The sequence below is a fragment of the Lineus longissimus genome, chromosome 12, assembly GCF_910592395.1.
Source record: "Lineus longissimus chromosome 12, tnLinLong1.2, whole genome shotgun sequence".
NCBI classification, from domain to species: domain Eukaryota; kingdom Metazoa; phylum Nemertea; class Pilidiophora; order Heteronemertea; family Lineidae; genus Lineus; species Lineus longissimus.
The window spans coordinates 9,650,551-9,673,063 of NC_088319.1; the positions used below are offsets into that span (position 1 = coordinate 9,650,551).

The following is a 22,513-nucleotide window of genomic DNA, read 5'->3' on the forward strand; positions in this document are numbered from 1 at the left end:
TACACTACATGTATGTACTACACGGCGTAAATAGAAAGTAGTCCTTCGAATAGCGAGTCCTGTTCTTTTGTACATTCCATGGCCTGTGCACGACACTAGGCTGAACTTCCCTACTGCAACCTCATTAACATAAACAGATATTTAAAGGGACTATTTAAAGGCAGCAGCTGGGCAGGCAAGATTGAGTTACTCCAAGTCCAAATCTAGTGCCCGCCCCCCCCCCCCCCACACTTTACTCTATTCTAGTCGCCAAAATTGGTCTCTCACGTCTCACATAACGTCGAAATGATTCACCCATGTACTGGTACCGTACCTTGCATTTAGTGCTGCATCAGACGGGATTTGTAGAATGATCCTGGTACTTCATGTAAATTGAACACTACAAGGCAAGATGTTGCACCGCACCTTCATTTAAAATAACATGCTGTAGGAATCGAATCGAACCTACCAAAGTACTACACCACCACCTCAAAAGACTTCACCCATATCGTGCCGCCCCCCCCCCCCCCCCCCCCCAAGTTGCTCCATGTATCCCCTCAACAACTCTATTGCATTCCGGCTGGCCGCAACCCACCAACCTCAGATTTTACGTTTAAACGACAATAACAACGGATTGGGCAAGGAAAGTATCGGCGTGCCGCTTGATTCCAACTTTTATGAAAACCCGTTTGATTTTCGTTTCTGCGTTTCGTTTCTGCGTTTCTGTGTTTCTGTTTCGTTTCTGTGTTTCTTGTTTTACAACTACCCGATTTGACCCGAGTCCGTCCTGAGCGACACCAGGTGGCCTCGCTTTGAACCAGCCTCTTCTTCTTGGATGACCGTGTCTGTCGAGGGTGTGGTCGGTTCGTGTCGCCACGTTTAGGTAAATATCTCGTATTTCGCCGAGAAGGGCAAGCCGTGAAGGGCTTAATATGGTCGAGCAAGGACTATAGTCAAACCGAGTAAGGGTTTTTACCGTGTAGGGTAAATATTTGGCGAGATTATAGTGTTTTTTTGTACCGGCGCGTGTTGCCGCGGGATGGGCGCCATCTTGGCGGTGTGCAGAATGTACGGCACGATGTATTGCTCGAGGCACGTGGTGTGCATAGGGTAGGGATACACGTGTGTGCATGGCTTGGATCCATGCACTTGATTGGGACCAGCGTTTTGCGAAAACGTCGCGTCTCGTCACGTTACAGTAATGTAAAATGCATGGTGACGTGACGACGGCCAACACTACGTCATGTAAACGTTGTTCCCAGTCGGGTGCATAAGTCTGTAGTGTGTTTCCATGATTGTGATGTGTACAAGTAGTTTTATAATACGGGGAAGAGGTTTTCTCTTTTTGCATCAAGTTACAGTGGTAGGCTGGGTGCTAGGTCAAGTTGTTTAGGCCTACAATTAGTACAATATCAGTCAGTGTGGCTTGGTTGTCTTCCTGCTGGAGGGGTGCAGCCTGCAGGGTGGTTGAGTGACCTGAGTGTATGTTATGTGCAAGTTGTGTTTATGTCCGGTTTGTGTGTACTCACTGTGTAGGCCTAGGCCTAGGCCCATATTCCTACGCTGCAGAGAGGTGTGGTGACCAACGGCAACGATCTGGTTTTTGTGTCGGGGGGGGGGGGGGCAATCAGATCGGAGAAAAGTCATGTTCCAGCCTGCTGTTTGTTGTTTTTAGTTTTCCGAGCTCTGCCTGCTACCGCTGTTGTTAGACATGGTGCTTCCTACAGTGTTAAAAAGACGGCACTCGTTGGTGGGGGTGGACCCCCTCCCACTGCTAAAGCGCTTCAGGGCTGCCTCGATAAATGCTTTTAAGGATTTTGCGTCGGTGTCCTTGGACCGTCTGACGGAAAAATTTGACCGCAAGTGAGTTGGCGGAGGAATTCCGACGGGTGGCGGGACGGAATATGGCAGAAGTGATGGAGCTGGCCGATCGGGAAACGAATGTGTCAAACGGGGTATCCTGGTTCGTACTACCCTTCTCGGGGTCGAGGTTATGGTAGAGGTGGCTATGGAAAAGGTTATCGTGGGGGAAAGTCCGCTACTTGTTGGTTTTGTGATGGTGATCATTATATCAAAGATTGTGACAAGATGAAGAAGGCTAGAGATAAGTAGACCAGGGTCTATCTTTTGGGTGCCCAAAACCTTTGCCCAGGGAATCTTTTTCCCTAGTAGGCTTTGCTTACACGGGTGGGGGTAGAGGGCTCTTTCTGTCTTGTAGTCCAGCATCTATTCTCTTAGTTTTTTCGTATTATTGATTTCAGTTGCCTGCCAGTAAATTCAAGATTTATACTCCAGACTGGGAGTTACGGTCGGGGTTTGACCCGGTCAGAGCTATGGCATCAGTGCGGCAGGAGGTGCGTTGGACTACGTTGGATGGAGAGGGCCCTCGATCCCCTCCCTGTGTTGTTACACCGTTTGAAGATGTGTTGTTGAGGGACGCAGCATTTGATACACGGTCTTTGCCTCTTAGGGACCCTGAGTATTTTGTCTCAGGGCAAGTTCATAACCAGTTGAATGAGTGGGAAAAGGTGTTGTCATCTTTCGAGGGTAGTGTTTTGCCTCTTGATGATATTAGATCTTGGCTCTCTAATGGTGTGGATGTTACTCATTATTTCAAGCCATTTAAGGGCAAGTTCAAGAAGAAGGTGTATGATTCCTCTACTCCTCCGGCTGCGTATTTCCCCAACTCCCCTAGTTGTCTGAATCATGCTGCCTTTGTGGCGTCTGAGTTGGAGAAAATGATTGGTACTGGAGCTATTACTGTCCTAGGGAAGGTGGGGGAGTGCCAGATGCCGAGAGTAGTCATGCCTCTGACAGTTGAGCCATCGAAACTGCGTTTATGTCATGATAACCGTTATGTGAATCTGTGGGTGAGGGACTGCCCATTTCAGTTGGAGACCCTGAAGGATCTTCACTGGTTGGTGGCTAAGGATTCTCTTATGGTGTCTTGCGATGACAAATCTGGGTATAATCATGTAACGTTGTCAAAAGAGTCCAGAACCTTTTTTGGCATAGTGTTTTCAGGCTATGTGATGGTTTATAATACGCTGCCGTTTGGTTTGAAATTGGCACCATATGTATACCAGACTTTGGGAATGGTCCCTACGACATATTTAAGAAGTTGTCAAAAGAGTCCAGAACCTTTTTTGGCATAGTGTTTTCAGGCTATGTGATGGTTTATAATACGCTGCCGTTTGGTTTGAAATTGGCACCATATGTATACCAGACTTTGGGAATGGTCCCTACGACATATTTAAGAAGTTTTGGTCTGGCAGTTACTCAGTACATTTATGATAGGTTTGGTACTGAGGCTAGGAACAAGGTTACCTCTCAGGTGATAGTTAGCGTTGACAAGACGTGTTATGCTCTCCTTGAACTATTGACGCGTTTGGGGTATTGTTTGGCCCTTCACAAGAGTGTGTTGGATGGCACTACCTTGTTGAAGCATTTGGGTTTTTTCATTGATTCATCCAAGCAGGCCTATCTTTTGCCAAGAGAAACTGGATAGGTTCATTGCACTTAGGGAGCAGATCCTTGCGGCCAATGAGGTTGACATAAGGACGCTGCAGAGGTTTGCTGGTAAGTGTATTTCAATGGCCTTGGTGGTTCCAGCGGCATCCTTGTATACGAGGGAAGTCAATAGGGCTATATCTTTTTGTATTAGGAATGATTGTACTGCTAAGATCTCTACTGATCTCAGAACAGAGATTGAGCATTGGCGTTTTCTGGATGATTGGGATGGTTTTATGCCATGGAAGTTAGAATGCCATAAGCAGATTGGTCTTGCAACGGATTCATCGCTGTATAAGTGTGGTGCAGTGGTTCTATCTGGTGAACATGAGGGTATGCAATTCTCTGATTTCTGGCAAGCTGATGACGATCGGCCGATTCATCTGAAGGAGGCGCAGGCTGTGCTCTTTGCGTTGGAGTCCCTCCTACCACGTATAGCGGGCCACAGGGTAGATTTGTTGACAGATAACCAGGCCCTTCTCTGTTCCTGGCAAAACCAGGGGGGTAGAGATCGTGCGTTGACAGATATTGTAAAACAGATTTTTCAGTTGGTGTATGTAAACAAGATTCACTTGAATATGTCATATGTACCTTCGAAGGACAACCTGGCTGATGCACCGTCTAGAAGTGTAAGTGTCGCTACTGATGTCATGTTAGCTGCCCATGTCTGGAAGCAGGTGGAAGATGCATATGGGCCCCATTCTGTGGACTTGATGGCCCTTGATAGTAATGCTATGAAGGATAGTCAGGGTGTCGTCTTGAGACATTTTACCCCAGCACCGAGCCCGTTAACATCTGGTGTCAATTTGTTTGCACAGGATATTTCAGCAGAGTCTAACCCTTATGTATTTCCACCTGCTTCCATGGTTCTCTCAGTGTTGACGTTTCTTGTTGTGCAGCGGGTTGAGAAGTGTACCATGGTGGTACAAGTATCTGATTCAGCACCCTTGTGGATGCCGATCGTCAAGTTGTATGCTGTATCAGAGCAGATTCTGGGTAGAAGGGGTCAGCGTGATGTGGTTTTTGGTGCCCTCCAAGAAGGGGTTTGTTGCAGATCGAAAGGGTTTGGCTGGGTCTTTGATGGCCTATAGGTTTTGTTTTCCAGCCTGTTGTAAGTGAGTAGTCTTTTATCACTTGTACATCTGTTTTCCAGGCTCAGCTGCCTATCAATATCGAGGCCATCGAGGGCAGGCTTGCTCAGATACACAGTGTGTGGAAGAATTCGAATAATGCTAGGAGGAAGTCTAGTATAGCCAATAGTTTGGAACTATTTTTTGCACAATTGAGTCATAAACCTGATTTGACAACTTGTGACCCCTATGATGTCATTAAGTTTTTGATTTGGAAGGATTCCTTTGGTAAGACAAAGGTCCATAGAGTGGAGTGCGTAAAATTGAGGTCAGCAATCGCAGTCTGAGGTTGAATGTCATTGTCCGGTCAGACTGGCTGCTTCTACTGTTGATGGTCTGATTCAGAAAATGGTTCGTATTTTTGAATCAGCAGGGCGAGATAGATTGTGGGAAGTTAAGAGGTGTAGTGGAAACCCAGCTTGTGCTCCTTGTATAAAAGATTACTACAAGCACATAGCTTTGGAGCAAGCGAAGTCACATGTAGTTCCTAAGCAGGCAAAACCAGTATTTCTGAGCAAGATAGCCAAGATCGGTGTGTATATTGATAGACAGCTGAGTAGGCCAGATATTACTCCAAGACAGAGATTTGTTTTGGTCAGGGACCAGGCGTTTTTCAAACTCCAGTTTTTTGCTGGAGATAGGGCTTCAGATCTTTGTGAGATACCATCTCAGGAAGTCAAGAGATTGCCTGGTGGTTCGGGTCTCTTGTTTTGTCACACCGTATCGAAGACCATGCGTGGTGGGGACGACAAGGTGAACAGATTTGTTATCGTTATATTGACAAGGATATTTGTCCCGTCCTTGCTTTTTACAAGTATGTTGACTGGTGTGCAACATGGGGGGTGGATTTGTCCACGGGATATTTGTTAGGTTAGTCGATGAGTCTGGCAGAGTTCTCAACAAGCCGGTTTCTTACTGTACTATGTATTCAAGGTTTGTGGAGTACCTGGTTACTTTGCATTTGTATGAAGGGGAGACGCTACATAGCCTGAGAGCTGGATGTTCCATCTTGATGGGTATGTCTGGTGCAGTCGACTCGGTTGAGGAGACCATGAGTCATGTTGGGTGGGCAACTGACAAGTCTGCCCTGTATTACACAAGGGCTAGGCAATTCTCTGATGCGGCTGTTGTGGCAGACAAGTTGGCTCAGGCCGCCACAAGGTCAGCGGAAGTTGAAACTTTGTTTTTTCAACATGTTACTTCAGGCTTGCAGAATGCAATCTAGAGATATTGTGCTTGGTTGTAATGTGAGTCGCCTTGTTGTCTCTAGAGTATGGTTGTGATGCTGTCTCAAGGGGTATGTTTCAGATTTTTGTCTCCTTCTTCATGCAAGTGTATTTGTATTGGGAAAATGTTCCCAGTGAACCCTACGTGTAGCTACTATTGTAAGTTCTGATGTTATGTAGATTACGGGTGTAGTTCAATTGTGTGTACCATTTTTCGTTTCTTCAAGTGTCAAGGCTGATACATAATATCGATATATTTGTACATATGATATAGTACGCGATTGCTGTGCCATTATAGTATGTGTGTTATTTGGTAGAACGATTTTCTGCTGTTTTCTGTGGCAGGTTTTTTGGGTACCCAGGGTGAGCAAGTAAAATTACATGTTTGGGGACAATTTGTTGAGCAAAGTGCGGTAGTTTGTCTAGGTGTAAAAAAAAAAAAAAAAAAAGTGTTGAGTTTTTTCGGTTACTATGCTACGGTGGCTGGGAAAGGACATCGAAAAAAAAAAATTCTCGGCGGGACGATTTATTATCTCGGGGGGGACGACTTATTATCTCGGGGGGACGACTTAGTAAGTCGGGGAGACGACTTAGTAAGTCGGGGGGACGACTTATTATGTCGGTGGGACGACTTATTATCTCGGGGGGACGACTTATTAAGTCGGGGGGGGGGACGACTTATTAAGTCGGGGGGACGACTTATTATCTCGGGGGGGACGACTTAGTAAGTCGGGGGGACGACTTAGTAAGTCGGGGGGGACGACTTATTATGTCGGTGGGACGACTTATTATCTCGGGGGGACGACTTATTAAGTCGGGGGGGACGACTTATTATGTCGGGGGGACGACTTATTATCTCGGGGGGGACGACTTAGTAAGTCGGGGGGACGACTTAGTAAGTCGGGGGGGACGACTCAGTAAGTCGGGGGGACGACTTATTAGTGACCTTTCGCTATCCCGGGCCGCCGAGAAATTCACCGAGAAGGAGCCATTTATGCGTGTGACGTCATCAGTCTATCGGTGGGTTTTTCCGATCCCGATTGCGGTTTCCGAGAATCAGGCGCTGGATCTCGCATTTCCAAACGAGTACATTGAACAACAAAATTTGCTAATTTGTGGGACACTATTGCGGTAGGTAGTTTTGTAGAGATGCACGGCAGTAACGGTAGAGTGCTAATCTTAATCAAGCAATGAAAATGTGGTAAATTGGGCTCCCAAAGGTGCAAAAAATATGCCGCTCTGTGTATCCCACTTATGTATCATTGTATGGGCGGATATACATGCATGCTAATAGTGATGCATCAATGTGTGCCTGAGGGTATCACAGAAGGTATGTACAGAAACAAATGATATGTAGCCTATTGCAGGGCAGATGCATCCACTGTAGAAATGGGGAATCTTTGATAAAATACTCAATACTTGTGCTCAATGATATTTAAATTGATTTGTTTCCTATGTGCCATTTTAAAAATGGTGGGTGTAGTAGGCTAAACTCTAAAATCAAAGGGCCTTGATGGTACATGTTACTCTGTCTTTTCTTGCAGATCGGGTACAGCTGAAGAATACACAGAGAGAGACAGCCTTTTGACTGAGATATCTCAGATGAAGGATGAATCGCACGTCAAAAAAGCCTCTGAGACAAAGGGTTCTGATGACAAAGACATCATAAAACAGGGGGAGGCCGTAAGGAAACATGCCATGGAAGGCATGGCAAAAAAAGGTAAGCATTTTGGTCTCAATAAAAGCCCCCAAGTTATTCAGATTATTGTATTGTACAGGTATTGTAATGTATAGCAAGTTGTTGTTTTTGCCCGAGTACTCGTTATCCTCTTTTACATGGTTTTACACCAAGAAACCCCTCCCCCCGCCTGGATGGTATGTTTGACGCATTGAACATAATCTGTGCCATATAATATTTCAATCCGATATACGCTATCTACCTGTAATATCTCACGGGTTTTTATTTCAGATGGCTCTACCCCATCGAAAAAGGTCAGGAGAACACAATCCATGTCTGAGTATGTAGAGTACAAAAAAGCAGAAATTGAGCTTAGAAAGGAAGAGTTGGAGGTCAGAAAGCAGGAACTGCAAATGGAAAGAGAGGAGAAAGGGAGAATGTTTTCGATGATGAAGACCATGCTTGAGAGTATGAAAAAGTAGTGTTATCGTTGTCTACCTATTGTTCAAGGGACACTTTTTCTTAACCACCCTGTCGGCAAAATGACTGTTACCAATTACAATTACAATTACAATAACTTTATTAATGTATAACTACAGCAAGTTACCAGTCTAGCAGCTGTTGAAAATTCATCTGACTTTTTTTGGATGAACTTTCATCCTGAAGTGTTATTTTCGTCAGATGAATTTTCGTCAGGTTTAGAGAGTGTTCATTTCTAAACAACTCATTTGGGTGAACTTTGATCATTTCACTGCCAACACGACCAATAGGTCAGTAGTTTGAGATTTGTCATATAGTTTATTTTGAATTTTTGAATTTTCATTGTTGAAATAAAAATATTGTTTATGTTTCAACTTGAGTCTGAACTTCTAATTTCCCAAAAAATAGTCTATAGAAAGCCAATCCTACATGAAGAGTCTGAGAGTTGATGATGTGGCTCTTATTGGTCCTTTATTGGTCCCCCTTGTAAATCGTCATTAGTTCCCAATGTAATCCTGAAGTGATGGAGCCTCCATTTCAAAATAGGAGCCGGTCTGTGATCCGTATAGGCAAGTGTGAAAATTGGTCAGAAGCCCTGCCACTAAGTAATACTTGGCAACAGGCTGAAGGAAGACCTTTAAATTCTTTTTAAAGTCGACAAGGGCCCAATATTTCAGAATTTTTCCAAATGTCTATTCCACCGAAGTGCGCACACCAGACATTGCGGAATTGAAGTCTTCTTGTTGCTGAGTGAGAACAGCTGCTCCTTCTCTGAACGGGGAAATTAACCAATGGCGGTTTGGGTAAGCTGGATCTCCGTATATGTAGAAGTTGTCTCCTGTTGCCGTTCGGGGCAACTGGTCGAGCTGGCGAAGAAGACCACTTTCCCTCAAAATACCGGAGTCATGTCTGCGTCATTCAGCCGGCCCCCACAGATTCGCGATTAGTCCATTAGGAAGCGTCAATGATTGAAATTTAATCGCATGTACCCTCTTGTGCCCATTGAATACCACTCTTTGAAGACGAATTGGTCGGCATATCGGCCTTACAGTCCCGTCTATGAAGCCGAAGCAGTTCTCTAGAGGGGCACCACGGCCATGAATCGCGTCAGCGTAGGAGCAAAGATGGTTGGCATCCATCCACGGCTGATCAACCCGATTTAAAAGATGACCATGCCTTCTGTAAATGAAGTCGACCGTCTCGTTTATGGCAAGTGATAGCACTGAGGTGGGTCGGCCAAACAATTCTTCCATATCAGTCAGACGGTTAGGGTATGAAAAGCGCCTGAATGTCATGCAGAGAGCATCCTCTGCCCGTACTACAGACCGGTTTCTGCAAATTATCACCGGTCGCAAGTCGAGCACAGAGACAAGAACTCTTATCTCATCCTTTCCAAATCTAAATTTGTCCAAGCATTGCGCCTCGTTCAGTGAGTCAAGATAAAATCGGCTCCAGTTGAGGTCAAACGTCGGCTGTTTTTGGTGAAGTAGCTCATTCTCCATTACAAAATCCAATAAATCTTCGTCGTCGAATTGTATGGCCACGTCCATCAAAATTCGCGCCGTTCCTCCCGTTGCCATGTTTGCGTCTATGGCGCTGCCATCTAGCGGAATTATAAAGAACTGCGTTTCTCGGGCGCCGGACTGCGAAAGTAGATTCGTGAGTTGGTGTGCCGGGAACGGGAACGAGAATAATTCTCGGTTGCGCGGTTCTCGGAACGGGATAGCGAAAGGTCTCTAATATCTCGGGGGACGACTTATTAAGTCGGGGGGACGACTTATGAAAGCGAGGGCGAGGCCTGGCTGTGACTGTCTCATCTCTCTCACCATGTAGACAACTTGGCAGAGCAGCTGATTTGGCCTGCCTGTGACCGTCTCATCTCTCTCGCCATATCAATAACTAGGCAGTGCGGCGAAGACTGATGCGGCCTGGCTGTGACTTTCTCATCTCTCTCACCGTGTAGACAACTTGGCAGAGCAGCCTAGACTGATTTGGCCTGGCTGTGACTGTATCATCTCTCTCGCCATATCAATAACTAGGCAGTGCGGCGAAGACTGATGCGGCCTAGCTGTGACTGTCTCATCACTCTCATCATGTTGTCAACACGGTGGAGGACTGATTCGGCCTGGCTGTGACTTCCTCATCTCTCTCATCATGTTGTCAACACGGTGGAGCAGCCAGGACTGATTCGGCCTGGCTGTGACTTCCTCATCTCTCTCACCATGTTGACAACTTGGCAGAGCAGCCAAGACTGATTTGGCCTGGCTGTGACTGTATCATCTCTCTCGCCATATCAATAACTAGGCAGTGCGGCGAAGACTGATGCGGCCTAGCTGTGACTGTCTCATCACTCTCATCATGTTGTCAACACGGTGGAGCAGCCAGGACTGATTCGGCCTGGCTGTGACTTCCTCATCTCTCTCATCATGTTGTCAACACGGTGGAGCAGCCAGGACTGATTCGGCCTGGCTGTGACTTCCTAATCTCTCTCATCATGTTGTCAACACGGTGGAGCAGCCAGGACTGATTCGGCCTGGCTGTGACTTCCTCATCTCTCTCATCATGTTGTCAACACGGTGGAGCAGCCAGGACTGATTCGGCCTGGCTGTGACTTCCTCATCTCTCTCATCATGTTGTCAACACGGTGGAGCAGCCAGGACTGATTCGGCCTGGCTGTGACTTCCTCATCTGTCTCACCATGTTGACAACTTGGCAGAGCAGCCAAGACTGATTTGGCCTGGCTGTGACTGTCTCATCTCTCTCACTATAATTATTGTCAACTACGTTGTAAACATAATGCTCAAAATTAATTCATGAAAAAGGCAGTAGGGCAATATTATTATTAAGTTGTCAACATGGTGAGAGTGATGAGGAAGTCACAGCCAGGCCAAATCAGTCCTGGCTGCTCCACCGTGTTGACAACATGATGAGAGTGATGAGACAGTCACAGCCAGGTCGCATCAGTCTTCGCCGCACTGCCTAGTTATTGATATGGCGAGAGAGATGAGACAGTCACAGCCAGGCCGAATCAGTCCTGGCTGCTCCACCGTGTTGACAACATGATGAGAGAGATGAGGAAGTCACAGCCAGGCCGAATCAGTCCTGGCTGCTCCACCGTGTTGACAACATGATGAGAGTGATGAGACAGTCACAGCTAGGCCGCATCAGTCTTCGCCGCACTGCCTAGTTATTGATATGGCGAGAGAGATCATACAGTCACAGCCAGGCCAAATCAGTCTTGGCTGCTCTGCCAAGTTGTCGACACGGTGAGAGAGATGAGAATGTCACAGCCAGGCCGCATCAGTCTTCGCCGCACTGCCTAGTTATTGATATGGCGAGAGAGATGAGACAGTCACAGCCAGGCCAAATCAGTCTTGGCTGCTCTGCCAAGTTGTCTACATGGTGAGAGAGATGAGACAGTCACAGCCAGGCCTCGCCCTCGCTTTCATAAGTCGTCCCCCCGACTTAATAAGTCGTCCCCCCCCCCCGAGATAATAAGTCGTCCCCCCGAGATGATAAATCGTCCCCCCGACTTACTAAGTCGTCCCCCCGACTTACTAAGTCGTCCCCCCGAGATAATAAGTCGTCCCGCCGAGAATTTTTTTTTTCGATGTCCTTTCCCAGCCACCGTACTATGCAGACATTATAGTGTAGAAAGATTCTACGGTGTTCATAAAGTTTATTTTATAATGAAATGTTATTTTCTGATGGATTTAAGGTTTTAATAAAATTATTTTGTTTTATATTTGTGTTGGCATCAGTTGTTGGAAGTTTTGGGAGAGTGATGGGAGTATTGGGAGTGGGAGAGGTATCTGTGTAGTCATTTCTGTGTGTATAATAGGACATGGTAGTGATTTGCTGGATAGATCTGTTCTTTCCCCAATACTTCCCATGGTGAAGAGCAGGAGGCCAATGGTGTCGCCCAGGAACAGTTAACGTCCTGAGCGACACCAGGCGGCCTCGCTTTGAACCAGCCTCTTCTTCTTGGATGATAGAGGGTAGGAAATCTGGAAGAGGGAGTGTCAGGATGTTTTTGAAGAAGAAGCAGTTGTATGCTGGTGGGGCCGCTGTTTATTGAGCAGGAGGTTGTCCCCCCCCCCCTCCCTCCCTTGGACCTGGGGTGTCCATGGTTCCCTCTCTTCGCTGTGGATAGATCTGTTCTTTCCCCAATACTTCCCATGGTGAAGAGCAGGAGGCCAATGGTGTCGCCCAGGAACAGTTAATGCTCTCGACGCATCGACTCTTTCCTCGTGGAACGATGCACTAGTAAGGCGTTTCCAGGAGCTAGGATCATGGTGCTGGTATCGATTTTTCTGACGTCACGCTGATGGCGCTTGATAACCCCGCAACTGCGACGATAAAAGGAAATGACGCTGCGTCTTAATAGCGGGGTGACGTGAACTCGGATCTCGGCGTGCACTCACGTGGCGGGGAAAGGTCTTTCGCGCCAGGACTTGCGCGCACTTAAAAAAATGAATAATGCTTTTTTTATTATCTAAAAGCTGAAACAAAATTGGAAAAGCGTCAAACACGTTCAGAAAAATAGTTAACTGATGAACCATAAGACGAACAAACATGTTGCAATAAAAAGCCGACAATTCCTTTAAAAAGAATTCATAACTATGTCCTAGTCCAGTCATGCGGGGATACTCAAAGTGTGAGTTACAGTCCAAGCAAGCTATTTTGCCCGTCACACCTGCTGATCTGACTTGTCTGCTGCTGCTAGATTAAGGGGTAAACTGTCGATCAAAGTGGCCTGCATTGCTTTATTTTCAGCAGTATTGCGTAAAACAAGCGTTAAGGTGCATTATTAGTACATGTATATGATGACCAATCTAGCTGAATTCATAGAGAGTTGAGATAGTAATTTCTCATTTCAGAAAGGCACTGGTAAATGGACTGCCATCAATGCCCTAGAGTTTGGAGTACCTGCCACTGTCATATGTAAGTCCATCATAAAGGCTATCTACGAGGCAAAAACACCTCCTGGGAAGAGTTTGAGAAAATAGTGATAAACCGGAGAATGGTTTATACTTGTGATAGATGTTGTTGTGCACTAGTTCATAGTCTTTCAGGCTGCTGTGATTACAGTCCAGCTTCGTTCATCACCCTGACGCAATGGGCTGCCCAGGGAGTCTAGCTGTGATGGGCTGAACATCACTCTTGGGCTTTGCGATTGACACCCTAATTCTAGCAGGATTAGAGATCAACAATCTTGAACCGGATTCGGCAAAAATTGCTTATCGGGCTTTAATGGGGGTATTTTGTTTTATCAGCTGGTTTCTGCGTCCGCGTCCACACTCTATTCCGCTCAATAACTCAAGAACCGCTCGTCTGGCGGATCATCCTGACATGTGGTTTTACATTTGTTTTCTGCATTCCACGCAATAACTCGAGAACTGAGTGAGTGACAGACCTGAAACTTCTATGATGCGATGGCCTAGTGTAGGGGAGGTTCCCTACTGATTTATGACCCGACACGATAAATCCAATTTGGCTGCCAGGCTGCCAATGGGGTCATCCCTATGTTCCCCGGTACCTATATGTTCCCCGGTACCTATCTTCCCCAAGAGGAACCTATGTTCCCCGGTACCTATCTTCCCCCATATAGGTACCTATGTTCCCCGGTACCTATCTTCCCCCAAGAGGTACCTATCTTCCCCCAAGAGGTACCTATCTTCCCCGGTACCTATCTTCCCCCATATAGGTACCTATGTTCCCCGGTACCTATCTTCCCCCAAGAGGTACCTATCTTCCCCGGTACCTATGTTCCCCCATATAGTTTTTATGATACAGTGTATGTACCAATTTAAAGCAAAGGCGCGTGCACCTTGGCCTTTAAGTCACGAAACAATGAATCTATGCTGAGTAAAAATGTCTTTTAATACAAACAAAAAATACTGAAACTTGGCTTTTTGGGGGATTTCTGGGAATTGCAATTTCCTGGAATTCAGTGACTTCATTCTGTGAGGTCTTTCCAGGAATTTGTAGAAACAAACCGTATCACAAAAAAACACACTTTTCTTTGCGGACATATGTACCAGGAACATGGGTACCTGGGGAACATATGTACCTCTTCGGGGAACATAGGTACCTCTTGGGGGAACATAGGTACCGGGAAACATAGGTATGCTCCCCATCTTTCTTCTCCACCACACAGTTCTAGAACCAGCTTAGTGACATCAAGAAACATATTTTGTGCCCACGGAGTGCGGACATAACCTACATTGCGATTCGCCTTGCTCGATCGCGTTTTCTCTAGTTCATAAATTGGGTATGCTTCAAAAATCCAAAGTCAGGACACCTTTGGTGTGAATGTGACATCCGGACTGATACGGATTTTGGGCTGGGTCCAGAATCGATAGGGAACCATCCCTCCCCTAGGACAACACTATTCTTCTCACTTTAAGAGTTGATTCGCATTTTTACTTTGGTGTTCTGCTATATTCTTTTCCATTTTCACTTCTCCAGCCGAAGCTGTGTTTGCACGTTGCCTTTCGTCATTGAAAGCAGATCGTGTGACGGCCAGCCGTAGTCTCAGGGGACCGGCAGAGACAAAATACAGGGGAGACAAGACAGCCTTTATTGAGAGCATTAGAAAGGTATATTCAGTTGGATAAAATAGCTTTTTTGGCTTTCCTCAAGACTTAGGCCTATGTAACTTATGTGGCGTATGTGGCCTATGTGACTCAATTAGCGCCTATTGTACGTCGTCCGTATCCCTAACCGCTGCACCAATTCTCACCAAAAATGTTTCTATACAATGTATGTCTCATTCGGAGAGTGTATTCTAAAACAACTTGGTTTAGAATGAACCGCACATTACAGTGTAAATCCACTATGCGCCAATGAAGCCTCGTTTTGAATTGAGCGGTTATGGTTAAGCAACCATAACCGCTTGGGTTGGTGCAAAATGTGGAAGCATTTCAAAAGCATTTAAGACGCATTTAAAACCACTTTATTCGTTATTTAATTAGAGATTTTTAAGAATAGAAATTGATACCTCACTGTCGGTATTGATTGTCTCACCTAAATCGTTCGAGTGGAGTTAAATTATTAGCCAAAACCTCGGCTACGCCTCAGTTTTGGTGTTCGTTAGCCAACCACTACTTCCTGTTTAGTATCAATCCCTTAAATCAAGTGATGAACTGGTGAAATCAGATCATCATCAATTAATGGACAAAAACTTATTATAATATTTTAAAATGAATCAGCTAGATGCATGTCAAAGAAGTCAGAACCTAGTATAAAATAACAGGTTTTGGTGAGACAACCAATACTTCCAGTTCGGTATCAATTCCTTAATCACAAATCCTGCAGGTTTTTGTGATTAAGGAATTGTCAAGGTCATGGAGGCCAAAGTTAAAAAAGTTTACTGTTGGGAGGCCCGTTTCATGGTTCTGTGTTCTGGAGCATTCTAATTTGGCGTGAAAATGTGTCAAGGCACCATATTCTGCACATGTATCAGACTTCTAATAAGGTTGCTAGGTGGCTGTCTTTTAAAAAAAGTAAATTTGCAGCATGAACAACAGTAGTAGAATGTTTACCGTTAAATTTTTCTCTGGGTATTCCAAATTTCACTTCGGTCTAATAAGACTTCAAACATTGGTGCAATTTTACTAAACCGCAAACTAAATGACCACAAATACTGCAAACCGGGAAATATCTGCGTTTTGTGAAATTGCGTTTTTGCCGTAGTTATAATTTTGAGAACGCTATAACAGTAATTGAGTTAATGTTTGTTGCAGAGTTTTATTTTGGTGGATTTTGTTCATCGCAAAATACACGAAATTAAAATGCATACGAAAAGTTCCCGGTTTACAGTATTTCCAGGTTCACAGTAGGTTTTGACTATGACAAATTTTTTTTAGACAATTCCTTTGAGGAAGGGGTTAATCTTTTCCAAGAAGCAAGAGCTTTCGACCACAGTAGTGTAATAATGGGTATTCTAACTCAGAGTCAAATCCCAGTCAAAATCTCCAAGTCAAATCCCAGTCAACACGTTCACAAAAGAGTCTCAGTCAAATCCTAGTCTAAATAGTTTCCAGTCATTTCTCAGTCAAGTCACAAAATCGTCCAAATTGACCAAATTGTTCAAATATTACAAAATTATCAAAATTACCAAAATTATCAAAATTATCAAAATTATCAAAATTATCAAAATTATCAAAATTATCAAAATTATCAAAATTATCAAAATTATCAAAATTATCAAAATTGACAAAATTTACCAAAATTATCAAAATTATCAAAATTATCAAAATTATCAAAACGTTTATTTAACATAAATTATTTTCTTGTAAATAAAATGAACTTTCCGTCAAACGAAGAACTTGAATCAAGAGTCACAGAGTCAACAGATTATCTAAAATTTAAAGATCTTCCAGTGAACACATGGTATAGAATTAACTCATTCAGAAATATAAGTACAAAAATAGGAGAATCAACACTGCTTGAACTTGAAGACTCAGAATCTAAAGAGTTGACAGTGTGGGCGACGAGTGTCATCAAACAAAAAATAAATCTTGATCACAATTATATAAGATTCACAGGAGTCAAGGAAACAAAACAGGGTAAAAAGTTTTATGGATTTAACCTCTTGGAATAATTTTCTACTAATCCTATATTTAAAGAAAATTATTTTCTTGTAAATAAATGGAAGAAGTATATGTCAATTGGAGAAATCTTCCTGATAATACCTGGTATAAAATTGAAAAAATAGATATTCTATTATCAACTGATAAGCATGCTTTTTTACTATCTTTAATACCCAGAGATAAAAAAACCTTGTACAGTGTAGTATTACCAAAAGAAATAAAGGAAAATATTTTAGATCTGGGTAATATAGAACCTCATGATGAAGATGAGGTCTTCATTTACAAAAAAGACAATGATATCTCTCAACATTGGATTTTTTAAATAAAAAAGAACAACTTGATTAATTGACAAAACCTATATCTAATACAAATTATTTCCTTGTAAATAAATGGAGTCCCTTGTTAGAGAATGTACAAAGTGTTTTCAAGAGAAATTATTGAACGATTTTGAAAAGGATAAAAGATGTAAATATGTTAGAAGTTATAGATGTAGATCTTGTTCAAACAATTATAAAACAAACTATCATAATCAAAAAAGAGAAAATAATCCATCATTCAAAAAATCACGTAATTTAACTTGGAGTTTGTCTGGTTGTATTAAACATAAACAAAAGAAATCTTATCTTGAAAAATATCTTGACTGTTCTCTAGATCTCTTTTACAGATGGTTTGAGTTTCAATTTGATGAAAATATGACATGGGAAAACTATGGTGATTATTGGCATATTGATCACATTTTACCTAAGTCACACTTTGATCATTTTAATGAAGAAGAACTTATGCTTTGTTGGAACTGGCGTAACTTGAGACCTGTTTCAAAAGAAGAAAACATGACAAAGGGAAAGAAAATTGATTACGAACTATACTATCAAAATGTATCCTTAGCAGCAGAATTTTTAGAAGATGAAATTTAAAAAATTTTTCCTTAGAATAAATGAACCCTCATCCATGATGATTTTCACAAATTCTCATGGGCGTTGTGACCCCTAAGTTCTAGATTTTCGCTCAAGTGAGGATTAACTAGAATTTTAAATTTCACTTCAAAGAGATCCATAATTCTTCACTTTATTTCTAAAGGCTAGTACTTTTAATTCATCGTTGATATAGTTTGTATTTATATTTCTTAACGGCGTGGTTGTCTTCATTTGGAATCTTATAATCAAGTTTTTGATTATAAAATGACTTATTGAAACCGAAACTAAAAAAAAAGGGGAATCCCCTAAACGGTTATTTAACTAAAAACTTTTTCATAAATAAATGGAGTCTTCCACGCCGTTAAGAAATATGAAATTAACTGAGGGATTGTCGACTGACGAACTTAAAATTCTCGCCTACAGAAATAAGGTGAAAAACTATGGATCTCTATCAAGAGAAAAGTTACTTGAAGGACTTCAACAAGTCCCAAATAGTTTCAACGACATCGAAGTGAAAATTGACAAGCCAGTTTCTGACTTGTCACAACTTGAAAAAAGAGTTCTAGCTCAACGACTAGGTATAAATCCTAGAAAATTCAAAAAAGGACAGCTAGAAAATATCATTGAAGAAAAAATTTCACAGGAAAATTTGGTTGACATTAAACCTAAACCTGTAAAGCCAAACATTTCTATTAGAAAACCTCTTTTAGAAAAAGTCAAGGCTCTTGGCCATAAAAATTTTCAGAATCTCAATATTGAGAAATTGAAAGAACTCTTGACCAAAGAACCAGTGAAAAGACTATTGAAATCAGATCTTTTCAAACAAGCGAAGGAACTTGACATCAATGTTAAAAGTTCCATGACAAAAAAATTCATCCAGGAGTTGATTGAAAAACATACAGAGTTAAAAACATTCAAAACATTCGACTCCGCTTTAAGAGGATATGTTAATCATTTCCAAATGGAAGGTTTGCCTAATATTGACATTGAAAAATATCTCAATAAAATTAAGTCAGTTTTACAAGATAAAATTAATGAGGAAAATAAAGAAGGATTAAAATTTATTATTATCCTGACCATTTTAATGAAAAGGAAGAATGACGTTAAAGAGTTTCAACTTCGTTCTAGACACATCATTTATGTGGATCAAGAACTTAATTATGACACTCTCATCGAAGACTTCCTTAATGAACTGGAAAATTTAGTTCAGGAAGGTTCTGGTTGGAAATTTTTAGAAGTCATCAAGATTGAGTTACACACTGTAAAATATACGCCACTTTCAGGATCAAGCTATATTCCTTTACCAGATAAGATTCAAAATAAAAAAGCAGTGATTAATGTACAAAATTCTGATCAGCTTTGCTTCAGATACTCAGTTGAATCTTATCTTTTAAACTTAGAGAAAAACACAGAGCGAGTTTCAAATTACAACAAACCTGAATTTGATTACATGTTCAAAGATTTAGAATATCCAGTCAAAATCAAGGATATTAATATTTTTGAAAAGAATAATCCTGACCTAGCAGTCAATGTATTTACATTTATTCCTACACAGAAAGTGTTCTTTGGAAATGAAACTACAGTTTACCCAATTTCCCCAGTTAGAATATCTGAGAGAATTCTAGCAGAAGACAAGTATATTAATCTTCTACACTACAAAGATGAGAACGATTTTTCAGAAGGTGAAGTTGAAAATGTCAAAGATAATGCAAATTATCACTATGCTTGGATCAAGAACTTTTCTAGGCTGGTTTCTAAAGATCATTCTAAACATAAAGGAGCAGTAAAAGTATGCTTCAGATGTATGAAAATTACTTCAGCACCAACGAAAGAGGAATGTGAAAGAAGATACAATCAACATTTTGAGAACTGTAAGCAGTTTGAATGTGTCAGAGTTAGCATGCCTAAGGATCATGAAAAAATCCTACAATTTAAACATAAAAAAATGGAACAAAAACATCCTGTCTTTATCGTCGCTGACTTTGAATCATCTTTGAAAACTATCGACAAACAATTAGGTGAAAAAACTGTTCAAATTCAAGAACATATTCCTAACTCATTCAGCTTCTATGTTTGTTTTGACAAGGATCAAATCAAGACTAAAAATCTCTTAGTAGAATATAGTGTCAACGATCCTAATGAAGATATCGGAGAAAGATTCTGTGAAGAGATTGAAAAAACTGTCTATAACATTCATGACAAGCATTTCACCAAACCTAAAGCTATGTTAGCCTTAACACAAGTACAACAGGTTAAGCACAAGACAGCTGAAAAATGTTATCTCTGTGACAAGGAATTTACAGAAAAAAATTATAAAGTTCGTGATCACAACCATTTTAATGGAAAATACAGAGGAGCAGCCTGTAATAATTGTAACCTTCAATTACAAGCTCCAAACTTCATACCTGTGTATTTTCATAATCTTTCAGGCTATGATGCTCATCTGTTTGTGAAAAATTTAAAAGGTAGACTGAATGTCATCGCGAAAAATAGTGAAAACTATATTTCATTCAGCAAGAGGTTACATTTTGAAGACTACAAGTCATTTTCAATCAGATTTCTTGACTCATATAGACTCATGCAGTCATCTCTAGCAAATCTTGCAAATAATTTACCTAACACAGAGAAAAAGAATCTGTCAAACTTTTACAAAGGTGAACAATTTGATCTTCTAACTAGAAAAGGAATATATCCTTATGAATGGGTTGACTCACACGAAAAATTTGAACAGACTGAATTACCTCCCATTGAAGCATTTGACTCAAAATTTAATGCTACAAAAATTTCAGTTGAAGACTATTCCCATGCAAAGAATGTATGGGAAAAATTTGGATGCAAAACATTCAGAGATTACCATGAAATTTATTTGAGAACTGATGTTCTACTTTTAGCAGACATTCTGGAAAATTTCAGACAGACATGCATGGACATTTATAATTTAGATCCAGTGTGGGCTTATTCGGCCTCAGGATTGTCTTGGCAAGCCATGTTGAAAAAGACTGACGTTAAAATTGAACTCCTTACAGATGTGGACCATTACAACTTCTTTGAATGTGGCATTAGAGGAGGAATCTGTCAAGCAAGTCACAGATATGCAAAAGCAAATAATCCCTATTTGAAAGATTTTGACAAGGGTCAACCTACAAGTTATATTTCTTATCTTGATGCGAATAATTTGTATGGATTATCAATGAGTGAAAAATTACCTCATTCTAATTTTAAATGGATGACTCAATCAGAATTAAAAAATTGGCAAAGCATTCCATGCACACTTGAAGTTGACTTAGAATATCCTCAAGAATTACATGACCTACATAATGCCTATCCATTAGCACCTGAACATTTGAATAACAAGCTTATTCCTAATCTTAGGGACAAGAAAAATTATATTGTGCATCACAAGGCCTTGAAGTTCTATTTGAGTCAAGGTTTAAAATTGACTAAGATTCATAGAGGAATTTCCTATACAGAATCATACTTTTTGAAAGAGTACATTGACTTAAACACAAGTCAACGAGCCAAGGCGAAAAATGACTTTGAAAAGGACTTCTTCAAATTGATGAACAATTCATGCTTTGGAAAGACAATGGAATCAGTCAGAGATAGGAAAAATATAAAATTGGCTACAAATGTCAATCAGCTTCGAAAATTAGTCAATTCGAACAACTATAGAAGTCACAAAATTTTTGGCGAAGATCTAGTCATGGTTGAGAGTCAAAAAGCAGAAGTTTGTCTCAATAAACCAATATTTATGGGTCAAGCGATTCTAGATCTTTCAAAAATACACATGTATGATTTCCATTATAATCATATGATGAAAAAGTATGGTGACAAAGCACAACTGTTGTACACTGATACTGACTCATTAGTCTATCATATAGAAACACCTGATATTTATAAAGACATGAAACAAGATGCTGAATTATTTGACTTTTCAAATTTTCCAAAAGATCATGCATTGATTGATGAAACGAACAAGAAAGTAATTGGAAAGTTTAAAGACGAAGAAGCTGGTCATGTCATCACTGAATTTATAGCTTTACGTTCAAAATTATATGCCTATACAACTGATAAAGATGATGAAGTTAAAAAATGCAAAGGTGTCAAGAAGCAAGTTGTAAAAAATGAAATCACTATTGAAGATTACAAGTCTGTGCTCTTGGAAAAAATTCCAATCGAAAAAAGGATGAATGTGTTTAGGTCAAGAAATCATCAACTTTACACTGAACAAGTGTCCAAAGTAGCGTTGAATGCGAATGATGATAAACGTACAATATTGGAAGATGGAATCTCAACTAAAGCTCTTGGATTTAAAAAATAAAACAGGGCTACCAAATTGGTAGCCCTGATTAAAAAAAATAAAAAATAAAGAAATAAAAATAAAAATAAATGGACTTTCCAAACTATTTAAAATATAATGCTAATGTAAACTATCCTGTATCTTACAAGAATAATTCTTTAACCAAGAATCCTTTCATTCATCAAAAAATTCATGTAACACCAAATGAAAGTTTTTATTTCAATACAATTGATATTTTCCCAAATAAAGTGAATCCACGAAAATTTACCACTTATGCTCAAGTACAAGATTATTTAAAAAATTCAACCATGGATAACTGGAAAAACCAATTTAAATTTGCACTATACTGTGCTTCATCAGGTTCAGGTGTAAGCTGGCATAATCATATTAATCATGCTGACCCTTTAGTACAAAGTATTTTTAGATTCCATGTCTATTTTACCATCAGAAAGATATTACACCAGCTAAAAATTCCTTTGCCAGGAAATCCTGACTTTAATCCATCAAAAAATCCTTACAATAAACAAGCCTATGAAAATTTGAAGCTTGAATTTGGTTCTGTTGACTTCAACTATTTTCACAAAGGGAAAATACAAGCATTAGACATTGTCATGGACAATGGCAACTATTATTTGAATGATCCTAGTAAGTTTCCATTTAATGCAGATAAAAAAGGATATGTGTATGCAGACCATCATA

The 22,513-nt window shown here is 41.1% G+C and overlaps 2 protein-coding genes across 2 annotated transcripts in view; both read left to right on the forward strand.

Moving 5' to 3' along the window:
• LOC135497369 (6-phosphogluconate dehydrogenase, decarboxylating-like) overlaps positions 1 to 22,513 on the forward strand; it is a 65,991-nt gene that overhangs the window by 18,422 nt on the left and 25,056 nt on the right. Inside the window, exons 8-9 of the mRNA XM_064787213.1 lie at positions 12,884 to 12,947; positions 14,475 to 14,605. Coding sequence (XP_064643283.1) covers positions 12,884 to 12,947; positions 14,475 to 14,605 — 195 coding nt within the window. The remainder of the gene's footprint in view (positions 1 to 12,883; positions 12,948 to 14,474; positions 14,606 to 22,513) is intronic.
• On the forward strand, positions 6,806 to 8,357 carry LOC135497370 (uncharacterized). The gene is made up of 3 exons (XM_064787214.1): positions 6,806 to 6,976; positions 7,390 to 7,565; positions 7,815 to 8,357. The coding sequence occupies exons 1-3, from the start codon at positions 6,840 to 6,842 to the stop codon at positions 8,003 to 8,005; spliced, it is 504 nt and encodes a 167-aa protein (XP_064643284.1). The 5' UTR covers positions 6,806 to 6,839; the 3' UTR covers positions 8,006 to 8,357.

Coding starts and splice junctions, on each gene's coding strand:
- LOC135497370 (XM_064787214.1), top strand. CDS start 6,840: ATGCGTGTGACGTCATCAGTCTATCGGTGGGTTTTTCCGATCCCGATT. Junction 6,977..7,389: donor ATTTGTGGGACACTATTGCG/GTAGGTAGTTTT, acceptor CTTTTCTTGCAG/ATCGGGTACAGCTGAAGAAT. Junction 7,566..7,814: donor GGAAGGCATGGCAAAAAAAG/GTAAGCATTTTG, acceptor TTTTTATTTCAG/ATGGCTCTACCCCATCGAAA.